The 18,349-nt window shown below is 38.7% G+C and overlaps 2 protein-coding genes across 2 annotated transcripts; one reads left to right on the top strand and one right to left on the bottom strand.

Annotated features, from left to right (window-relative positions):
* Positions 1-18: 18 nt before the first annotated feature.
* On the top strand, positions 19-927 carry LOC130730793 (transcription repressor OFP6-like). Its single transcript, XM_057582900.1, has one exon. The coding sequence runs from the start codon at positions 142-144 to the stop codon at positions 697-699; it is 558 nt and encodes a 185-aa protein (XP_057438883.1). The 5' UTR covers positions 19-141; the 3' UTR covers positions 700-927.
* A 9,676-nt stretch (positions 928-10,603) lies between these two features.
* LOC130730791 (transcription repressor OFP15-like) lies at positions 10,604-12,155 on the bottom strand. The gene has a single exon (XM_057582895.1). It carries the CDS (start codon positions 11,961-11,963, stop codon positions 11,079-11,081), a length of 885 nt encoding a protein of 294 aa, XP_057438878.1. The 5' UTR covers positions 11,964-12,155; the 3' UTR covers positions 10,604-11,078.
* Positions 12,156-18,349: the final 6,194 nt, after the last annotated feature.

Genomic DNA, 18,349 nt, shown 5'->3' with positions numbered 1-18,349 from the left:
CCCATCCATCCCCATAAATAAAAAGCCACTTTCCAAAGCAACACCTCTCCTTAACCGAGGCAAACTTGTTCTCTTTCTCTGTTTCTTTCTTACTTTCTCTTGTTCTGTGTCCTCCTGAAACAGAACACAGAGAATACAGCAATGTCTTCTTCTAGCTCCAGCAGAAAAAAGCTTCACCTGAACAACGTGTCTGTGAAACTAGGTTGTGGTAGCTGCAGCAGGAGACCAAAGCTGTTCCGCTTACTATTCCAAACAAAACCAAAGAACCCCACTTACCAGAAACACAAACTTTACAACTATGACTGCAGCACCAGCACCCCCACCACCACAAACACCACCACCACCACCGCAACCACATTCTCTCCTTGCTACGTTGATTCCTCACAGCAGTTTTCCGATTCAGAGACTTACAAGGCCACAAGGACAGTGGGTGGTTTAGGCAGAGCAGGCAGAGAAGGCGTGGCGGTGGAGAAAGACTCCGATGACCCTTATCTGGATTTCCGGCGTTCCATGCTTCAGATGATTTTGGAGAATGAGATTTACTCCAAAGATGACCTCAGAGAGCTTCTGAATTGCTTTCTTCAGCTGAACGCACCATATCACCATGGTGTCATAGTCAGAGCTTTCACTGAGATCTGGAATGGAGTTTTCTCTGTCAGGTCCAACTCGCCCAGGTTCCATAAGCCACGTGAGTTCTGAAGTAGTGCTCCCAATGTGGTCGTCATCATCAACAATGTTTGCAAGTTTTGTGAATACTTGTGTTAATTCAGTGCTCTGTAGTGTGTACTAGGTTTAATGTAGTCCTACTGATCAATCACAAGCTTTTTTTTGAGTTGTGCTATTGCTGATGTTTGATGTAGTAGCTAACATGGTATTGTAGTACTTCATTTTGATAATCCAAATGTAAAAAGGGAACTATTGTTTGTATCTGTTTAGAAGAGTACTGATAGTTCTCGTTCAATGCAATCAAATTACCCCAAAAAGAAAAAAAAAGATGACTGTGTGCATGGATTGGTTTGGATAATCTCTTAATAGTATGTTTTGGATAACTTATTTTTACTCGGAATCAATTTTATCATTCAAAAACTACTCCTAAAACCTTCTTCATATAGTTGATTTTAATTTTTGAATTAACTTTGGAAGGATTTTCAAACATGAACTAAGCAAACTGAGTTTTTCTTCTGTAGTCTTAGCTACAAAGCAGGGTTGAATTTCCATGGAAATGACTGCTCATAATATATCATGAGAAATAATTTGTGTGTTTACCTCAATTTGTCATGAACCATGTGGTGTTGTAATGTAGTCACATTTCACAATGGAGGACTAGTGTCCACTGGGTCTGGTTCCTTGAGTTTTGGTTTTGTGTGTGGGATTTGGTCAAACTCAAAGCAGTGGCTGAGTTGTGAGTGGTGTGGCACTATGGCGATGGTGGTGGGAAAAGATAGACATTGGGATTTGAATCATAATAATAATAGGACTGGTCTGAGGGACGAGGGACAGATGGTTTAATGCCTTTCAATGAGATGAGAATAGAAACTTTGGAGACTGACATCAGTGCATTTTCCAATGTTGCTATTAAAGTGAGGTGCTCTGTTTTCAGTAGTATACTTACCACTTGGCATCATAGTTGGCAGTTGCTCTTGTTTTTGTTTTGAGTATTGATTCATATTCATTCATTCATTTTTAATTTTATTTTCACTCTTAATCTTTATAATCTCTGGAAAATAACTTATGTGGTAAAAGTTTAGGAATATAAGATGATACGTGCAAGTTTATGGATCAATTGTAGAATGAAAATGATTAAAACTCCCTTTCCAAAAATATATTAGCTCATTTTTTCTTTTTATTTCTCACTTCTGTTTCTATTATGACTCTCACTTATCACTCTTATCTACATCTCATTCTCATGAGTGTATGTGTGTTTGGTGTGTGGCTGAAATATTATTATTTTGTATTTACTCGTTAGAATTTGTTTACACATATGTGTATAAAGATACGTTTGTACGCAGGGACGTATCCATGTGTAGTGTTATGAGGGCACTTGCCCTCACTTAAATTTTGAAAAAACATTAGAAAAAAAAATTGAGTAGTAAAAGTATGTGGTTTTTTATGGCTTCTTTGATAAAAAATGTCTTCACTTATGTCTCACATTGTTAAATGCCATCACTTATGTCCAACATTGCTAAATGCCCTCACTTGAGTAGTAAAAGTATAGGGTTTTTCATGGCTCCTTTGGTAAAAAATGCTCTCACTTGTGTCCCTTTAGGTAAAAAAATTCATCACTTCTAATAGTATATGTTAATTTTTTTTTGCGAATTTGTATGAATATTTTGCCCTCACTACATCAATTTTTTGGATCAGTCACTGTTTGTACGTACTTAAAGATAAAAGAATCTTAGCACTCAACTATTATGGAACACACCCTTGGCGTGTGGTTTGGTAACACACGGTGAACAAACGTTCCATGGCATGAGAATTCAAGATTGTGAATTAAGATGAAGCAAATGTGAAAGAGGGTTAGAGAGTGTTCGCGTTACGTTCAACCGAATGTAAATTCAAAAACTTTGGTTGCTCCTACTTGCTAAAGTATCAACATATTCATACTCTTACTTTTTATCAAGAAATACATTGATGAATTATAAATGTTTGAATTTACATTAAATTCAATGCCGAACTTTGTTTGGGTTGATGTGACAAAAATCTTACTTTTTCTTTTTCTTGGCGCGTTGAAAAACATATATTCTTACTTGCGTCAAACAAAACAAGCACTACATTTTTGAAGTTGTAAATAAGTATCTTGCATAAATCTCTATTTATTTACTTTAGTGGATTACATTAGTGATCGGATTATTCTGGTCTCGTGACTCATAGAGTGTTGATTGAGGGAAGAACATAAACTTATCATTATGCAGCGCCGAGGTACCTATAAAGAGACTCCAACACCCATGTTAGAGTGATTGAGTTGGCGGGTAGGAGAGGAGAAATGGGATAGATTGTGTGTGCCTTCCAATCTTCTAAGACTTGCCTTATATAGTAAAGGGTATAAGAATGTCGAGGTCGCAAGGAGTATTCAGTACAATATTTAAAGGGTTCGTCAGATCCTCTTAACTCTTAGTTTGATCGAACAGTGAAGGGTAGGTTTCATATTGTCGATGTGATTTTGAGCTTTGCACCTTGGTCGATGGGATGCAATCATTTGATGTGACTTGGTGAAGGGAAAACATCGACCCTTGAAGTCTGGTCTGGGGAAGGGGACTTAAGAATGACATCGGTGTGTTTCCATGCTGCTAATTGGGTTAGAAGAGTCGAATTAGCACCGGGAACAATGCAGTTAAATACCGAGAGGCTAATTGATTGTATGATCACTCTAACGTGATCACCATACGGTTTTAGCGCCAGGATTTGTAGGCTTCTTGCAAGTTGGGCTGCTTGGTCAACGATTTCCTAGGTGCTATAGGGAGCTACGTTCATGATCGGTTCACAAGTGGCTCAAAAGACATTTGAGGGAGTGCATGCTTGTTTGGGTACTCTCACGACAACCAAAACAATAGTCTCCTAACTCTGGGTATGCATGCCTAGAGGTACGTAGGCTGTATGGTTCTCGACTTGTTGATGGTTGCCTAGAGGCGTTACTAGTCTTCTCTACCGACTGGCTAATCGCTAAAAAGGTGCTAGTATGGTTGGGATGATCCGTGGGGTAGTGGAACCATTAGCAATATGAAATTTTGATTTTGCTGATATACTTCAAAAAAATGTATAGGTTGGTAATCTTACTTCTTCAAACTAAAGTGCTTCAGTGCATGCATTTAGTTTCCACTATGTATTTACTTAGGCATTGATAACATGGTTGCAGGAAGCTTTAATTGTATTTAAACCTGTTAACAGTGTAGGGTCAAATCAATGATAAAGGTCAGCAAGCATTTAAATCTGGCAGAAAAGACTTTAATTTCTTCATTAGTTACAATGAGACTGAATATTGGAACCCATATTTCAAGCATTAAAGAACCTGTGTAAAATTAGATTTTGAAATAAGTATAGCGCTATGTAAGTTACCACTTACCAACACTGTGACAACTTCCAAGTCATGAAGATTAATGTTACTTATATCATGGACATTAAGGAACCAATTTCATCAGCAGTATATCAATGAAACTTCTGCCAGTTAATATCATGAACTCTTGTCATATCAATAATAAAGATGACGATTTTCTGAAAAAGAAAAGGAAGATTTGCTTTTGTTTTCCACAGTAATATAGAATCATTGATGATTGATGATGTACAAGGATTGAATGTGATGTGTTTCCCAGGGATGGTAATTAGACTGTGTAGCAGGGCATCTTCTTCATGAAACTGGAAACACAGGGGCCATCATTCAAAGCAATCAAGAACCTGACCACATCTTAATTTGTGATAAAGGTGTGTAACCAGCTTAGCAAGCTGTCCAACTCAGTCTCATCAAATAATTGCTGAGCAGTGTAACATGTAAGTTGCATAAAAGGCAAGTGTGTCACTCACGTTCAATGTTAGAAAGTAGAAACTAGAAACACATTATGTTTATGAATTGGCGTTTGAAGATTTTATTGCCAGAAAAAATGCAATGAAATTAATTAAGTTGCTGATATCACTCACATCAATAGGAGTTAGCAAGTGACATGTGACTCCTTAATGACATATAAGCAACCTGTGATACACTTTTCTATTTTTATAATCACCTACATGTGAGCTTTAATTTTATCATAGATTTAAATACATTTCTTTTAAAATAAATGATTGTATTTCACAGATTACTTATTTGTATAATTAAGAACGGTGTAGTAGTTAAACATTTCATCTCTTAAGCAAGTGGTTGAGAGTTTAATGTCTCTTTTGAATGGAAAAAACTTGTTGGTCAGCTTCTTACTATGCTTAGTGCGCTAAGTGTAAGGTGATAGATTATCTTAGAACTAATAGTTGTGGAAATACCTTAATTAAGACAAAAAAAATGACTTACATAAATAACCCAAGGAAAAACTTGGTTAAATACTTAAATCACATTAATAATAAATGGACCAATAATATTTAAGATAAGTAAAAAATTTACCCACTTATCTTAAATATTATCAGTGCACTTAGCACTACCATAATTTAACCTATTTTTTTCAAGGTAACTCCTTCCATAAACTACACAACATCTATTTGGAAGAATAGAAACACTTATTTTAGTATAAAGGTTATAGTACACTTATTTAACTACAAATTCAAAACTAATTTTTCAATGAATATATATAAATGTTTATATGGTTCAAATTCTTATATATGATACTTTCAACAACAACAAAATCATATAAGATGATAGTATATATAGCTAGGATAGAAACAATTTTTTTCCATTTGAAATCCTTCAGGTCCCCAGGGCTAGTAAAGCACTAAACTTAGCAGGCGACGATTGAAATCAATGTGATGGTATTTGACTGTGCTCGCTGACAAAAAATTACTAACATTTACTATCAGCCATTCATTTTTTTTTATAAGCAATAAGAAATATATTGAAATGAAGTATAAGAGGTACTTCAACCCAAAATACAAGTAGGGAAAAGAAAAGAGAAAATAATAGAATAACAATTGACATAACATCATCTGATAACCACCTACTCATAGCGAAGCCCACCACCCACCACCTCCCTGAAGACGGATTAAAGAGAACATGCCTCATTAAAAAAGATCTCGTCAAAATAAGCCACAAAACATTCTACTCTCCAACGGGTCTATTTAAACCATTTGGGCCGTCGCATAAACCCATATCCTTTTGAGATATAAATCGTTTCGTTGACAAAAATAAAACAGTTTTAGACAAAAAAAAATGACAATGGTTCAAACAAAAAAAAATTACATTTGTATTTCCTAATCAGTTTTTAGACTATGATGACTTTCATTAATTTTTAAAATAATGTATGTCTTCTTTGGGAAATGAAAATATAATGTCTTTTACTTTATTTTAATATGAAAATATTAAAGTTACAATTCATTTTTATTTGCCACTTTTAAAGTTTTGATAAAAAATTAAGTAATAGAATTAAATTTTTCATTTGTTTTTTAAAATTTTCTGTTACATAACTCTCTTAGTAAATAAATTAATGATAATTGTGTAAACTATTAAGTTGCGTAACATTTAATGATAATGTGGAGGTGGCAGAGGGTGGTGACAACAACTATTGATGGTAGTGATAGTGGCAGTGGTTTGTGGTGGTTCCACTGGAAGTGACAATAGTGGTGGAGGTGAATGTGGAGATGACAATGGTATATGGTAGGGCTAGTAATGAAGGAGGAGGTAGGTGGTAGCGGTGGTTTAGATTTTCTTCATGATTTTAAAAATTGGATGAAACCATTTTGAAATTAATTAAAGAATCATTTCAACTCTATTTTGCCAAACACGTTTTATTTACAAATTTACATTTGAAAACTAAAAACCAAAAACTTTAAATCACCTTTATGGTTTTCCACGATATCCCCACAACCGACAGTCAATAGACTAATTGATCTCTTTGAGTCTCAAAGATAAGTGGGTAGACATCTTTCAACAACGCATCGCTCAGAAATCTTGAATGCTAAACTAGATGTTTAAGGAGTTCAGCTATCTACCAGCTATGCTAGGCCTTGTTGGTTTTTGCAACTGTTGGGGTGATATAGGGAGCTCATGGACCATCACTGAAGACCATCAAGAGAACCTAACACCACATCTTAATCCAAAATCTTAAGGCATTAGGATTAGGTGTTTGAGTTCTCACACTTATACCATAGTAGCGACCACCTTGAATTAGGGAACTCAGTCTAGGCCATGTTTATTTTTGCAGCTGTTGGGGTCAGTGACAGATCCATAAATTTTGAGTTGTTGGGGCAATATATATACACACATACATATAAATAAGTAGGGGCAAATTATACATATAGTAGTAGAAAAATAAAAATTTTGTAAGGCAAATATTACAAGGAACATACACTATTAAGGAAATATCACAAAAATTGTGGGGGCAAATGCCCCCATAAGCTATAAGGTGGATCTATCTCTGGTTCGGGTCATATAAGGAGCTCATGGACCACCACCGAAGATCAATAAGAGAACCTAACGCCAAATGTTAATTCAAAACCTTGAGGCGTTAAGTGTTCAAGTTCTCACAATTATACCACATTAGCAACCACCTTGAATTAGCCCTAAGTAAGTGTAGATCTCGGTCTAGATATATTTTCAAAATAATTGTATGAAAATGTGTATTTCATCCAGCCCATGAGTTTTATCTCCAACTTTGAAGCTGACCAAGTTACTATGACACCCCATCCTTGTCCTATATAAGCATTTATGTTTAGTAGCAATACTTTTTTATTTTAGACATATAATTTTCTTTAATTTTTATTCAATCAAAGGAAAATAGAAGATTTTTTCTTACTTTTCGCCCTTTTATCCAATCCAAATCCAAATAAATACAAAATCACGATAGTTGGCAATTTTCTCTGCATATTTGAATAGCCAGTAAGGTAATGAATGAACGTCCACACTATTGCGCAATTTCCAAAAACACATAACTAAGGGCCAACCTGGGATAGTGAATTGCATTTAATGCAAAGACCACAGAAAGCAAAGCAATGAGAAACACCAAGTTGGGTAAATCGTGTTTGGTCATACTTTCTCGTGTAAATTAGTTTTCTCGGAAAATGAGGGTATCATTGTAAGGTCATTATCTCACTAAATACTGAAACAAACAAAAATTGATTATGGTTTTTGAAGTTTGTATCCCGTATTGGTTTCCCCTAAGCTTTTATACACAAGTTAAAACCTGCAGTGTGTCTGTTTCTTTGTCTTTTAGGGGATCGATGGAAGAGTACTAGTACTACTAATTAAAAAAGAAGCAATTTTAATTATACTATTAGTACTTGATTATTTCATGGTCACTCCCATATACATATCATAACAATAACATGAAGATGAAGGAGTGACACATGAATTTCAACTTAACTATGTTCATGGTAGAAAAACATGATAAAGTCAGATTTTGATGAACATATATAAAGAAAGACTTTACTGTTGTTTTCTACTAAGTACTTAAACATATATACCATGACACTGTTTGAGTACTCATTGTTACAGGTGTAAATAGATGTTAACCCATTTTGGAACAAGTAGGTAAATTATCACATTGCACTTATCTTAAACATTAGGAAGGTCAATAATGTTTGAATTTTCTTTTGAATCATGAGATCTTGTCTTTGGTTCACCTTTAATGCGTTTCATTGTTTTGAGTTAACAATTCAAATATCAGCTATAGAAATGGACATAAACTATTAAAATCTGTGCCTGCCTCTCTGGACATTTAAAGACAAAATAAAGATTCACCCAGTTAGCCGTGAATATAAAATTAACCAAAAATAATAATTGAGTGCAGGTTTAGAAGCTTCAATGCTACACAGGAATAATCATATATAGGCAGGAATCTAAGCTTAAACATAAAAGTAAAATTGTGTTTTTTAACGTTAAAACAAAGCAAGTTGGAGCTAGTAAACTTATTTTAATTTAATTAGCTATTGCATTTAGTGCTACGTTTGAAAATCTCTAAGATTGGTCCCAAGCGTTTCTCCTTATCAGAATCTGAGCAAATTAAGGTCGTTTTTTCTTTGTGTGTGTCTCTTAGTTCGTTAATCCCAATTACACATCTCAACCATTTGAATTTGTTTATTTACACGATATGGTCGTGTTCATTAAACATTAATTAAAAAATTAAAGCGGCCGATTTTGTTTTTTGTATTTTGATATTTGAAATGGTTGTGCAGTTGATTACAAAAGAAAATGGCCAACACCAATACAATATATATTAAGATTGATTTAAATGATACATGTTTGATTTTACATAAATAAAATTTCATTTCAGATGAAAATTTGGTTATAACAAAACTCAGAGCTAGAGTAATACTAGAGATTTCCAACTCGAACAAATTTACAGATATTAATTTATACATGTTACACACACGAATTAACCATTTTTATAGAGTCCAATAATTCTCTTCTTTTTCTATTTTCCTTTTTGTAACATTTCGAGGGATGATGGAGATGAGGGACTAGTAGTAGCCGGAATTGGCAGAGATATTTCATTTTTGTTAACAATTAATTCAGAGACGATATTGATGGAACAAGTGCATGATCTTGATATATATTCTCTTCATCCTCTCAACAGTGTGGCCTCTCTTGTTTTTCACAACAACCACTAGTGTTCTTGAAAGTGAGTGACAACGATTGAAGTTCTTTAGGTGGTTAATTGGGGATAAGGTTTCCTATCAAGCTACACAGAATTTTCATTTTTTTTCATTTTTTAAAATTAATATAGTGAGGATTTGAAAATTTCAAATTGAATCTGAACAATTATTTTGGCCATTGCAAAACTGAATGGCAGATTTCTGTACTCTTTTGCAGGGGCAGCTAATGTTAGATTCGAAAATATGAATTACATTCCAAAGCACACATATATATATGATACAAGAGACAATGTTTTTCAGCACAAGTAGTGTTTGATAGATATATACAAAAAAAAATTCTCAGCTTCTTTCTATGGCCCAATTAGAGTGACCATCATATAATGTTGCTTGCTGCTGCTGCAGGCGCAGAGGGAGGAGATGAGTTCAGCAGGACCACGCCAAAACTCTGCGCTGGATTTGTACCCATCATTTGATAATGACTTCATAATTCAAAAACTAACGGCTCTGATCTCCCTCACTCAATCACCTCTAATGAACCCTTGAAACTAAGTGCGGGTAGGTACACGTGCTCGTTGAGAATTTAAGTGTGATTTATAAGAATCTATAAAATGAAACAAATATAAGAGGTGTGATCTATAAATTTTATGTCTTAACGTTTTGCGGTTAAGATGTGGTATCGATCTTCTCCCACGAAAATAAAGCACATTTCATGTAGAGGTGCTTATTTCTTAGTGCAAGAACCATAGCGATGAGAGAATTGGTGACAATCAAAATGTCAATCAACTATTTTTCAACCATCAGATATTGATCGAACAATTCACATATAATTCAAGATCTAAATCACTTGATGTTAATTCGGTGTGATTCTCCTAATTGTAGGAAATCTAAATCCAATGGACGTTCATTCAAAAGTTAAAACTTGTAACTTCTTGGTCTAACTGATTCTCCATTAAAAAAACCAAACACGCGCTTACATGTTAAGCAATTCTTTCCACATTGATAAAATTGACATAATAATTTTCTATACAAACTTCAGTATTATGTTTTTTGGTATCTGAAACAAACTTGTCTCAAATAGCATCAAGTACTATTGCTATATTTAATCATCTGCAGAACATAGCAGAGGAGCGTTGGCTTGCAAGTTGCAACAAGTTACCCGCATGGAACTTTGTATATGTCATAAATTATAGAATGCCGTTGACGCAATGCACTTAACCTTATTTTCATCTACAATCTTCATCTATCGTACATTTATTAATTACTATAAATGTAAATGAATGACCACATTTCTGCTGCAAATAAACTATGTTCAGATTCAGAAAAGAAGAGTGACACTCTATCTCAGTGAAAGCAATAAAGCATTATTTATTGTCACTTAGCCACATAAATATAGATTGACAATAGATTTATGACTTTACACAAATGGTAAGCATGATATTTTACAATATATTTAATATTTAATCACAAAAATAGGAAACTCCAGTCCTATGTCTTGACAAGCAGTTAAGGAAAAATGGAAAATAGTCAAAATACAGAAAGTTAGACAATCTCAAATTTCCCCCCTCGCACGGTTGCATTTTCATCCACACGTGTGACTCCATGAACACACAAAGAAACACAGATTGTGTAACACAGAGTGTGAGAGCTTGGAACCCGTGAAAGGAAAAAAAAAAATGACACAAAATTACAGATTGTATATCACTCATTGGTGTGCATACAAACCCCGCTAATATCATATTCAGATCAACTTTTCTTTCATCATAAACAATTCTCAGATACATAATCTACTCATAGACATTATTTTTTCAAAATTGACTCTGACTTTAGAATCAATTGTCGAAACACATACTAACCTTAAATCAAGTATTTGAAGATGAAGACGAAGACAAAACCTCATCTTCCAGATTAATCTCCTCCCTAACTTGTTCTAACAACAAAGATGAACTAGGACTAGGAGCATCAACCTCCTCCAAACAAGAAACACAACGAGTTCTACAAGAAGAAGACGAAGCAGAATTGGAACTATAAAATGATAAAGGAGAGGAAGGAGAATGGGAAGTGGAAGTTGAAGAAGAAGAAGTAGAGGTTGAACTTGAAGTGGTCGACAATGAAGTGGCAAATGCAATAGCAACCAACAAATCAACAAAAGCACCAACAATATATCCATGGTTGGTTTTATCATTGACCCTCAAATACCAACACAAAAGCTCTTGAAGATGCTCCCAATCTTTCACTCCATGAGCCTCCACCATCTCCTCCATGGACTTCCTGAAATCAACGTAAGGATCTCGTGAGTCCACGGACAGCACCACGCTATCTTTGAACGGTGGCAAGGTCGCCGTCGCCGTTCCGGCTGCTTTAGTCTCCAGTATGGAGCTGGTCTTTTCCGGCTCGAAGAACAAGCGGTCCGCGGAACGCAAGCCGCGGATCACGGTCTCCACAGAGTCTGATCCTCTTGTTCTGGAATGTTCTAATTCATCGGAGGCGGCGGCGGTGGTTGAGAAGCTGGCGGACTCCGGTGAGACAGTGAAGAAGGACTCTGAGGTTTCAAGCATGTCCATGGTGGCATCCAGGTATGCTGAATTGACGGCTCTGAAAGAGAGTGTTCTGGGTTGTTGATGACAAGATGGCCAAGGCCATGAAGAAGAGGAGGAGGAGGAAGAGGAAGAAGACTTGTTGTTATTGTTGTTAAGTTCTGTGATTCTCATGAGAAGAGAAGGGATGAGCTTCATTTTCTTGCCCATTGTGGTTATGTGGTGAGGTGAGGGAAGATGGGGATGATTCAAATGAATTTTGGAGGTTTAGACATGTGAGTGAGATGAGTTCATTGAGGGCATTAATGGCAAGTCAGATGTGGCTCCTGGTTGTGGGGGGAAGATTTTAAAGGAGAAGTGGTGGGGTGGGACAATTTGGAGAGCTGTGTGCTTGGTTGATGGGGTCACCTCACATCACTGCTTCTTCTTATTAAATTTTTACAGGCTTTAGAGTAAATGCAACAATAGTATCCTATAGGGTTTTACATTTTTTTTTTTACAATATTTGAACATATTTTTAAGAAAAAATCAGTTCACATATGTCTTACCTCCAGCTAAAAGTATTTGATTTTAGAATTATTAGTGGGCTTGTAACAAGATGGGTCTTGGTTAAGAGACTACAGATAAAAGTGATTTGAACATTATCTACAGATTTTTACAAGATAACCTTAAAATAATGGGTGAGCGAGATCTTATACTCTCAAATGGAGTGTCATTTCATATCTCAATGCAACCAATGAAATTATGACTTGTCAATTAAAATGTACATGTGGATGACACAGTTTTATATTGATGTGACACGAAATAATACACCATTTAGAGACATAAGATCTTCATCCAACTAGGTTCATTCATTTCAGGGTCGGTCTAAGGGTAAAACCACCCAAGTAAGGACTTTATGCACCAATTTTTTTTTACTAAGTAAAAAAGACTCCAAAAATTAAAATTAATAAAATCTTATCTTAGGTCAACCATGTCTCAACAAAGGTTAAATGAATTAGCTTTGTTATCAATTAAAGAAGAGTTATTAAATCAAATTGATCATGATAATTTAATAAATGATTTTACATCTCAAAAAGCTAGAAAATAAAAAAATATTTTTACGTAATGTTCTGGGAATGAACATTGAAGAGAGGTATAGTACCTAGAGGTAGAGGGATTGTGCTAAGAGAGAGTCAGAATGAGAGAGAGTGTGCTGAATTTCGAGTGTTATTTCATCCAATGAGCCAAAAAGTCCCCTACACTTGATAATTACCTCCTATTTATAGAGCTTGGGTACTACCTATTGGGCCAATTGGGCCTCCGAGGTCAAGGCCCATCTGAAGGCCAGGGCCCCGCCTTAGGGCGGGATACATGCTGGGCGTTGCCCCTCTAGGGGCTCGCCCAGTCCACTAGTCCACAAGACACCGAGCTCGAGGTACGAGAGCTAAGGGTGTCTTTTAAATGCTTTTACATATGTCTTACAGTACACCAGAATCTGCACTGCCAACATGGCTTGAGAAAAGAGAAGTAAACTATATCGCCAACATGGCGTGAGCAAAAGGAAACTTGCATTTTCAGTTACCCAGTCCACTGACTTGACGAGCAACCCGAGCTGGCAAGTCCACTAGTCCACAAGCGGCGAGAACGATTACTTCGTATTGGCGATAAGTTGGAGCAGGTGCATGATCGTTCGCCGGCGGAAAAGGTGGCAGGCATGGGTCATGTGCTGATCATTCAATCACCGACTGGCGGTAACCCCGGCGAGCGACTGAACTTTGTTGTTGGTGTCACCTGCCAGGCGATGGTGTTTGATCTTTATAATGGCGAGGCTTTTCGCGCTTTCCCACAAACAATAACAATTGGGTTTGACAGCCAAAAGATGAAGGGCGAGCGCCCTTGGTCCGCAAGTCCACAAGCTCGAAGCAGGAGAGCGAAGTGTGTCTCCAAACTGTGACCGTCAATCTCTGTCCCCTTGTGATTCCCCTAGCAAGTCGCCCGTTGCCACTTTCCACTTGGTACGGCGTTCCTCGGCTGGCGGTTTCGACCAACGCGCAGGAACTATTCCCAAGTTTCTAGTTGCAATAGCTTCCCCGCCTAGAAGATCACTTAGCCACGCTACTTGGCGGGATCAACAAAGGATGTATAAAGCGTGTAGGTCGCCGACATGGCGCAAATGAAACACAAACCGCCAATAGCGCAAGGAAATACGCAAATACATGAATCTCCGATTGACGCGGGACCTAGAAAGATGGTGTACAAACGCCTACAAGATTAAGGAGTCGTGGTGGCCCGCCTTATATGACGTATCTCGCTGAATAGAAGCTGGCTCGCCTGATGACATGGTCTCCCGCCAATCTCCCCCGCATCCGCCCCTCGTAGCATCTTCATGGATCAAGTTGCTTCCTGGGCGAGCCCCCTAATATGGCGAAGGGACTCAACCAGTCCACAAGACACCGAGCTCGAAGCATGAGAGCACAATGTGTCTTCAAGCTGAAGTCGCCGCCGCATCGTCCCTAGGAGAAGATCCGCCCAGCACGCATGCTCCTTCACTCGCCATAGTCTACAAGTCCACCAGACTCTGTGTCCAAGTCATGAGGAGTAGGAGTGTCCTCACTTGCCGCATCGCCATCACCATCTTGCTTTAGCCTTATAAGAAATTAGTTTGACTTGCTCGCCACTCTCAGCGTAAGGCCGCCACCATTTTGCGGTAGGTCGCTACCCTCATTTTTGGCGGTAGGTCGCAACCCTCTTGCGGTAGGTCGCGACCCTCTTGCGGTAGGTCGCTACCCTCATTTTTGGCGGTAGGTCACGACCCTTTAGCGGTAGGTCGCCATCCTCTTGCGGTAGGTCGCAACCCTTAGCGTGAGGTCGCCACCCTTTTGGCGACTTTTGTGTGTCTAAAAACTGAGTCTTACAGGTCGCCACCCATAGCGTTTGGTCGCCACCCTTTGGCATGAGGTCACCACCCTAGCGGTAGGTCGCCACCCTTGGTGTGATCGTCCCATTTCGGGACTCAAAGTGCTTTGGGTTCCAATGGCCAGTTGGATTACCAAAGCGGTGCTCAGTAGAATGGGCAATTTGTACCCCACACATCGCCAATGAATCCGGTGGTTACGTGGGCTTTTCCGGGGCTAATTTAGTTCATCGTGAAACTTGTTTCACTTTGTAACTAAATCGCGCCATCAGGAGCTTGTCCCACCCAATAACAAACCGCTTATGGAAGAGTCTTCCAAGTTTCATAAAACTTTAATGGTGTGCCTCAATTCACCCACTCCTTCTCTTTGATCCGATTTGCTCCTCTCTGTCTGAATCAAAACCAGTGAAGACAATATAACTTCTAATATCAACTTCAAAATAAGAAAATTAGGAAATACAACAACTGAGAAGGGAATCAAATGAAAGATGGAGGAAAAGTTTGAAGGAATTGGAAAATTTGTTGCCAGCGATCTTAACCATAGCAACGCTTTACTCGCCAAACTTCCACGGCCAAAACAAAACGTGCCCGCCAGAATTCCGCCGCCAGAGTAAAACGTGCTTGCCAGATTCCTACGCCAGCGACGTTCTCCCGCCGCCGAACTCCATCGCCAACAACACTTGCTCGCCGCCTAACCTCAAAACGTGCTCGCCAAGCCAACGTGATCGCTAGAATTCCAACGCCTCATAAAAAAAAAAACGTCTCGGGATTGGCTCTGCTCTTCATGTATTGTGCTCTGGACAGATTCCTCGCCTTCGTTCTTTTCTTCGTCATTACCAATCTGCTCTCCCTCGCCTACATGCTTCCTCGATCTGAAGCTTCACCTCTGTTGACGCTCTTCATTGTCGGTCTGAACCGTGTTGCTCCGATCTGCCATCGCTGGATGCGCCTTGAAGAATCTCGATCTGTCATTCTCTCGTGAACGCACCTTGTTCTTTCCCCTCCGCCTTGCCACCGATCTGAAACTCCTCCTTTTATCGCTGCTTGGGCGACGTGTCGCCCTTTTCCAACTTCGCGCGCTTTCTTTTGAAAGCGTCGTCCTCCTCATCAAGAATATAAGTGCTGGCGCGAGCACGCATCTCCTCCATCGAACGCGCCGGCTTACGTGTCAATTTGCTGTTCAACCCTCCCGGTAGCAAACCGTTTTTAAATGCTAAAGCACAAGCTCGAGGCTCCTCGTCCTCAACCTTGACCGCCGCTGCGCTGTACCTTGCCATGTACCCTTTCAGTGATTCTCCTTCTTGCTGGCGAATATTATATAGGTCGTTGATCGTCACCGGCTGATTCTTATTCGCCGAGAATTGCACTAGAAACTTGGATGAGAAGTCTCTGAATTTTGAAATCGATCCGCGCGGCAAAGTTGTGAACCACGCCATCGCCGTCGATTTGAACGTCGATGGAAACATCCTGCACTTCACCGCATCTGACGCCGCAATTATCACCATCTTCGTATTAAAATACAGAAGATGATCCTTCGGATCGGAATCTCCGCTGTAAGAATCCAGAACTAACGTTTTCATGTTATCCAGAATCGCCACACTCTCGACATCTTCCGAGAACGGACGGAACTCAGCCACGGAATCTGCTTCTCTGCTTCCATCACCTCGCTGCTCGCGGCGGTAGAAATCTAACTGAGCCTGTAGATGCTCATTCCGCTGCTGGATGTTGCCAATGCTGCGCACCAAATGGCGCCATTGCTCCTGCGTCACCGCCGGTTGTTGTTCCGGAGCAGGTGAATTCTCTGGTGAGCGCTCCAGAGATCCCACCTGTGAAGGCGATGGAGGAGGTGGTGGTACAGGAGGTGATGGAGGAGGAGAAGGCGATTGTACTCCTGTCGTTCGTACCGGAGAATCCAGGACCACACGATGAGGCCGCCGAGGCGGCGAAATCCGCTGTCGCATTGGTGAATGATGTTGCCTCCTGCGTCGAGTCTCCATCCAAACCAGAAACGATGCAAACTCGATCGGAAAACCAATCACTAATCACAGAATCAAAATCAGAAAACCAGAGAATTGCCTAATCACAATCAGAGGTAACTTCATGCACAATCAAACCACGTGGTCGTGGGTTCGATCCCCACAGACGGCGCCAAATGTTCTGGGAATGAACATTGAAGAGAGGTATAGTACCTAGAGGTAGAGGGATTGTGCTAAGAGAGAGTCAGAATGAGAGAGAGTGTGCTGAATTTCGAGTGTTATTTCATCCAATGAGCCAAAAAGTCCCCTACACTTGATAACTACCTCCTATTTATAGAGCTTGGGTACTACCTATTGGGCCAATTGGGCCTCCGAGGTCAAGGCCCATCTGAAGGCCAGGGCCCCGCCTTAGGGCGGGATACATGCTGGGCGTTGCCCCTCTAGGGGCTCGCCCAGTCCACGTAAAATAAATTAATGAAAAATATTTTTTTGGTAAATGGTCCTCACTTTAAAATTTGTTTTAGGCCTCATTTGATGTTGGATCGGCCCTGCTTCATTTATGTATTGCTCAACTCTTGCTTTTCTATCTAATGTGAGACTTCATTTTATTCGTACCTGTATAATTCTACTAAAAAAGAGAAATTATAATAATAGAAGGGAATGAGATACATGAAAGAAAAATTAAATTGACGAAGAATTGTCCCCGAATAATAGCTCAAGTGGTAAGAGCTAGGGGACATGTGAGTTGGGTGGGGAGGTCTCAGGATCAATCAGTGGAGAAATAGATGGAAAAAAAAGTGTGAAAATATAGAATTCTTTTATTTGATATAAATTTCATACGATTTTCTTTATTTAATGAGACTAGCCTACTTGTAAGAAAATGAGACTAGCCCAAAATCATTTAGTGAGTGATAAAGTATATCAATGAAAAAGAGAGCACTAAGAATATTTTAAAAATTATACTACTTTACCATTTTATCATTTAGTGATAAAGTACGGTTAGGAGATATGTTGCTACTCTTCACCCTACTTCAGCTGCTGGTACAATTCAAACTACTCCATATGCTGCTCTTGAGCATACTCCAATTGTTTCTTCAATTTGGCCTACTCCTCATTCTGTTGTTGGATTGATACACATGTATGTTTGTATGATTTTTCCTATGTTATTAGTGTGATTTTGTTCCTAAATATTGCAGAATTACATTTACATAACTCACGTATTTTATGATAAATGTGTAATAAGCATGTCTCAGGTGGAAAATGTGGGAAAGAGAAGGAAGACATGGGAAAAAAAAATCAGGGCAAAAATGAGCAATTGACAAATTCTACAAGCTATCAGCTCTCTGATCACCAGCTTTATTGCAAATTCGTTCACCGTGGGGTCGTGTTGAAATTTTGATGTCTTTCACAACATTTAGAACTTTAACTTGAATGATCGAATCATTAAAAAAATGTTTGTGCGAAGAGAAATATCGTGTTCAAGCGAGCACACCCTACTTTCTTTTAGCGGGTTGTGCTTATGTAATTCTAATTAATCGCGAATGATGATATGCACGGTTTACTCACAACACCCCCAAAGCCTTTATAAATATAGAGGGAAGTCCCTAGGCTAGATTGGCGCCTTTTAGACTTGCTACGAAGACCCGACCATGTCCTGAAGGCAGAGGAACGGGGAGAAACACATTTAAGGCAGATCGAAGGTGGAAAGGGCCCTTTATTAGTTG

The sequence above is a fragment of the Lotus japonicus genome, chromosome 1 (assembly GCF_012489685.1).
Source record: "Lotus japonicus ecotype B-129 chromosome 1, LjGifu_v1.2".
Taxonomy (NCBI): Eukaryota; Viridiplantae; Streptophyta; class Magnoliopsida; order Fabales; family Fabaceae; genus Lotus; species Lotus japonicus.
Note: the sequence above shows the minus strand (reverse complement) of the source record. Positions and strands in the feature narration are given on the sequence as shown.

What these genes read in the sequence shown, in the direction of transcription:
- LOC130730793 (XM_057582900.1), top strand. Translation starts at nt 142, where the DNA reads ATGTCTTCTTCTAGCTCCAGCAGAAAAAAGCTTCACCTGAACAACGTG.
- LOC130730791 (XM_057582895.1), bottom strand. Translation starts at nt 11,963, where the DNA reads ATGGGCAAGAAAATGAAGCTCATCCCTTCTCTTCTCATGAGAATCACA.